This window comes from Ictidomys tridecemlineatus, chromosome 8, assembly GCF_052094955.1.
Source record: "Ictidomys tridecemlineatus isolate mIctTri1 chromosome 8, mIctTri1.hap1, whole genome shotgun sequence".
NCBI classification, from domain to species: Eukaryota; Metazoa; Chordata; class Mammalia; order Rodentia; family Sciuridae; genus Ictidomys; species Ictidomys tridecemlineatus.
This window is the reverse complement of record NC_135484.1, coordinates 125,544,286-125,550,076: the sequence shown is the minus strand read 5'-3', so window position 1 is coordinate 125,550,076 and position 5,791 is coordinate 125,544,286. Positions and strand designations below refer to the sequence as shown.

The window sequence follows — 5,791 nt, the reverse complement described above, 5'->3', positions numbered from 1 at the left end:
ATTGTAAGTGACCTGATTCTTAGATTCTCATTAATCATATTAAGAAATGCGAACTTTAACTTGAAGGAAATGATAATTTTCATTTAGCAAAAGTGCTTTAGTATATAAAGAATGGAAGATGAAAAATACTAAGATGAAGAAATTAATTCCAGTACTGTGATTATCTCAGCAGTACAGCATAGATACAATGTCTCTGGCTGTGATGCAGCCTTTGCAAGACTGTCCTTCCTCTTTCACATCTCAGCTCATGTTTCTCATTCTCAAGGACCCTCCCCCCATCACCAATTTAAACTTGGTCAGTCACCACAACATACTCTAGTTTTAACTCTATACATTGCAGCAATTATTTACTTCTGTTTTCCTTCACTAAAGTGTAAGCCTTTTTTGCAGAGAAATGTTTTTTGTTCATTACTAACCCCAATGCCTACAAGAGTAAATACAATACAGTCTTAACTTAAAATTTGGTGAATAAACCAGTAAAGAAAGAGCATCAGTGGAATGGGAATGGAGAGAAACGAGGACTTTCATTTGGTAGCAGTTGACAACTGATTTTTAAAGGAAGGCATGGAGAATCAAAATGTAATTAACATTTTTTTCCATTTCTTGCTTGGTAGCTAAATACATTTTGGAGAAATCAACTGAAGTGGTGAACACAGAAAAGGATTTGGTTTAAAAAGGTATGAGAATGATAGTAATTTCTGAACTTTAGAATCACAGGTAAGAAATTTCTCCTTCTGAGTTCTTCAAAAATCATGCAATGATCTATTTCCCTCATCTGAAGAATTCTTCTGGTTACTCTGCTGTTCTTTTTTACAGGACATGAGGCTCAATTGCTCCTCCTGGCAGGACAACAGCTTGTTTGTAAAACGTTTTGCATTTGCCAAATTCTCTGAGGTTACTGAACAGTGTTTCCTTCTATTTACCCTCATCCTACTCATGTTCCTCGCATCACTGACAGGCAATGCCCTCATAGCCCTTGCCATCTGGACTAACCCAGTCCTTCATACCCCCATGTACTTCTTCCTGGCCAACCTGTCTCTCCTAGAGATTGGCTACACTTGCTCTGTCATACCCAAGATGCTGCAGAGTCTTGTGAGTGAGGCCCGAGGAATCTCTCGGGAGGGTTGTGCCACACAGATGTTTTTCTTTACATTATTTGCTATCAGTGAGTGCTGCCTTTTGGCAGCCATGGCTTTTGACCGCTATATGGCCATATGTTCCCCACTCCACTATGCAACACGAATGAGCCGTGGGGTGTGTGCCCATTTGGCAGTGGTTTCTTGGACAGTGGGATGCCTGGTAGGCTTGGGCCAAACCAATTATATTTTCTCCTTAGACTTCTGTGGCCCCTGTGAGATAGACCACTTCTTCTGTGATCTCCCACCTATCCTGGCACTTGCTTGTGGGGATACATCCCATAATGAGGCTGCGGTCTTTGTGGTGGCAATCCTTTGCATTTCCAGCCCATTTTTATTGATCATTGCTTCCTATGGCAGAATTCTAGCTGCAGTCCTGGTCATGCCCTCCCCTGAGGGCCGCCGGAAAGCTCTCTCCACCTGTTCTTCCCACTTACTTGTAGTAACGCTCTTCTATGGCTCAGGATCTGTTACCTACTTGAGGCCCAAGGCTAGCCACTCACCAGGAACGGATAAACTGCTAGCCCTCTTCTATACCGTGGTGACATCCATGCTCAACCCCATCATCTATAGTTTACGAAACAAGGAAGTCAAGGCAGCTCTCCAGAGAACACTGGGTAAAAGAAAGATTTTGAACCATGGATAGGTTCCAGAGGACCATGCTTATTTGCTCTTTGAAAAAGAGGCACACTCAACCCAAGAGTGAAAAAATGAAAAAAACTATGCACTTTTTCATGTCTTGTAAGGAGCCTTTTTTTATATATATACCATTGTAATTTTGGAGTTATCACTGTACTCAGAGCTATTTTCTTTTTTGAATTTTTTTATTTATTTCTTACATGACAATAGTGGCATAATTTGGCATGAACATACTTTATATTCAGAGCTATTTTCTGATTGCAAATTCTGAAAGGAACTTGACTTCTAAAAAATTTTAGAAGTTAAGTCTAACACTAGACAGGTTTTCCAAAATATGTTAGTCTAGGTTAGAAGTTAAAATTACCAGGTTATGTCTCAGAAGTTTGGAAAATTCTCACTCCAATTCTCAGACCTGTTCTATACTCTGAGCACCCATCAGACTTCTGCCCTCCACACATGACTGTCCCATATAGCACTTAATTCCTTAATAACTCTATGAAATGCATTATTTCCTTTCATAAAAATGTTTTCAAATTCTTCAACCATAACTATTGGCACATAATACAGGACAAAGAATTCTTTTTGCAAACTGTGCATACCATAAAAATTTATAAACACTCCAGAACAACCAAATTTTGGTTTTAGAGCTATTTGCTATAAAATATTAAAAAGAAGATATGTGATATTTTCATCAAGAGTTTCCATGGCAAATTTTTTTAAGAAACAGAAATGATATTAAAATTCAAAGACGAAAGAAGAAAACTAAGCTAAAAATGATTACTATAAATCATTTTTAAGATTTTTATATAATTTATAAAATTTCATGTGTGCAGATGAATCCTGACTCAGTAATTTAGAGATCATCCAAAAACTTGTTCTTAAGGGAAATGAGCATAATTACAACATACTTCAGTAACCCAGGGCACGTAAAAGGCATTGTCTTAGATTTGAACATCTAGTTGTCAGGAAGGCAACTTAGGAGGAGTTAATAGCTATTCATATAATAGTTAAAGATGAAAAATAGTTACAACTAGAGAACTCTGATGCCACCATGATTTAAGGTTATCTGACAACTATAGGGTATAATCTCTCATAATGTGATATTTTTACCATCAGGGGATAATAGTAAAGCTCATTAATGATCAAGGTGTGTGTTTTGCTAGATACCCTTATTTGACCAAACACTGTTCAATTAATGTAAAGATACGTTTTTCACCTGAATGTATAAATACTAATTAACAATGGAAATAATCTAAACATGCAAAAATAGCTGAATGGTTGGCAGTTATACTACAATTATGGAAAGGAATTATGTGCAGATATTAGAGATGATGATGATTTCTATTTATTCATGTATGGAAAATGAATGGTTTAGTAAGAATTCATGAATTAAAAACAGTTTGTATAAGAGGCCCTTTTTATTTAAGAACTGTATAAATAAATTTGAAAGAATCAAAGTGAAATGTTAACAGTAGTTTCTCTAGTCAGTCATGTAATTGGTGATTTTTTTCTTTTGTTTCAAAGGTTTCTTCAATAAACATGTAGCTCATGTATATTAAAAATGATAAAACATTTCATTGCAGACTTTTTCTTAAAAAAATATAAAAATGCATGTTTTCCATAACAATTTATAAAGTATAAAAAGTAAAAATTCTAATTTATTTCAGTATATTTTGCAATCCAGCAATAATCAATGCAAATATTTAATTTATTTTAGTCTTTTTGTTTATTTTTATTTGCTAATCACATGTTTATATACCAATCAATTCCATGTTATATTATCAAAACATAATGCTTTGACAGCAATTAATTTTGAAAAGCATCAGAAATTCATATTTAGGACATTTTGAGGTTAAATGTCTTAAATATCTTTATTATAATCAATTAATCTATGCTCAATAGTTTATTAAATATTTCTTAGTAGTTAGAAATTTCTTACTAACTTTGAATGTCAGACTCTGTGATGTCTGTTTTCAAGAACATTTAGTGGACATTTTCTTAGCACTAGCTATAACAAAAACAACAAAACAACAACAACAAAAATCACTACCATTTACTTAATTTGGACAATACAAAAGTGATAGTTTATGCTTATTAAACGTATTGTGTAATCTGACCTTGAAAACTTTCCCTGTGCTATTACTTTCCTCATCCTATACCTGTGGAAATCAAGGAATAGAAATCTGGACCATTCATCAAGTACAAGATGGATCAGTATTTAGTCCAGGCCTTCTGATTCCCTGCATTCTTTTCCCCTGAGTTAAAGAAGCGTGAAAATGGTCAACTGTATCCAGAGAATGTCTTTGCCAGGAACTTATAGTCTTGGTGTTTAAACTCCTTCTAACCTGTAAGATTTGGGGGCTTATTCAATGTTTCTTTCAGGAGAGTCTTTTTTAAAAAATTTTAATCAGCAAGTGCTAGGGAAATAATAAATTCTGATTTATATTTTTTTAAATACTGAATATACAATTATAGAATATATTATAGAATTTTATAGAATATTTATAAAGGTTTATGCTTTGGACTTTTTATTATTGATTTTTAAAAATAAATAAACAAATGACAGCAAAATACATTAGAATTCTTATTACACATATATACCACAATTTTTCATATCTCTGTTTGTATATAAAATATTTTGACACCCAATTTGTGTCTTCATACATGTACTTTGTATAATGATGTCCATCACATTCCACCATTTTTGCTAATCCCCTACGCCTCCCTTATCCTCCCACCCCTCTTCCCTATCTAGAATTCTTCTATTCCTCCCATGCCCCCCCTCTCTACCCCACTATGAGTCAGCCTCCTTATATCAGAGAAAACATTCGGCATTTCTTTTGTGTGGGGGTTGGCTAACTTCACTTAGCATTATCATCTCCAACACCATCCATTTACCTGCCAATGCCATGATTTTATTCTCCTTTATTTCTGAGTAAAATTACATTGTGCACATCTGCCACATCTTTTTAATTCATTCATCTATTGAAGGGCATCTAGTTTGGATCCACAGTTTAGCTATTATGAATTGTTCTAGATTATACAAGATGATATTTAAGAGACTTGTGATGTACATTGCTTCATTTTTTTATGCACGTAAGTCTCTGTGGCATATTCTTCCTAGTGCACCTTTGACTTCTTTGTTCCTCAGGGTATAAATGAGAGGATTGAGGGTCGGGGTGATGACTGTGTAGAAGAGGGAGATGAATTTCCCATACGTGTGGGCATAAGAACTGTTAGGCTGAATGTAGATGGCTGTGATGCTCCCATAGAAGAGGGATACTACTATCAAGTGGGATCCACATGTCCCCAGGGCTTTGTGCCAGGCCTGCACTGATTTGATGCTTATAACTGCCTTGGCTATATGTCCATAGGATATCAATATCAGTGCCAAGGGCAAAAGGAGCAAGACCAATGAAGCAAGGAAGAGCTGGACCTCATTGGCATGGATGTCCACACATGCAAGCTTAATCATGGAGGGGACTTCACAGAAGAAATGATGAAGCCGCTGATGTCCAGAGAGGTAGCCAGAGGGTGACAGTGCCCTGGATGAGAGCATTTCCTGCTCCACTCAGCCATGCAACGCCTGCCAGAACCTGGCACAAGCGTGGGTTCATTACAGCTGTATAGTGGAGAGGTTTGCACACAGCAGCATAGCGGTCAAAAGCCATCACAGCCAGGAGAACACATTCAGTGGATCCCAATGCCAGGGAGACATAGAGCTGGATGGCACAACCCAGGGATGTGATGGTCTTGGCTGGTCCTTTGAGGTTCCACAGCAGCTGAGGGACAATACTGGTGGTAAAACAGATGTCTACTAGGGAGAGGTGAGTAAGGAAAAAGTACATGGGTATTTTGAGTTTAGGGTCTATGGAAGAGATCAGAATAATTAGTGTATTTCCCATCAAGGTAAGAAGGTAGGATATCAAAACAGCCACAAAGAGTATCTTTTCCAGCTGGGGCTGGTCTGAGAAGCCCACCAGAATGAAGTCTTCTTTGGCACTGCTATTGGTCAT

General features: G+C 36.6%; 2 protein-coding genes across 2 annotated transcripts; one reads left to right on the top strand and one right to left on the bottom strand.

The window, feature by feature from the left end:
* The first annotated feature begins 819 nt into the window (after positions 1–819).
* On the top strand, positions 820–1,782 carry LOC101965295 (olfactory receptor 10C1). Its single transcript, XM_005338851.4, has one exon. It carries the CDS (start codon positions 820–822, stop codon positions 1,780–1,782), a length of 963 nt encoding a protein of 320 aa, XP_005338908.2.
* Positions 1,783–4,863: 3,081 nt separating this feature from the next.
* LOC101965000 (olfactory receptor 2G3) lies at positions 4,864–5,791 on the bottom strand. The gene is given in 2 exon segments (XM_005338850.3): positions 4,864–5,296; positions 5,298–5,791. Coding segments are annotated over 2 exon segments (927 nt in total).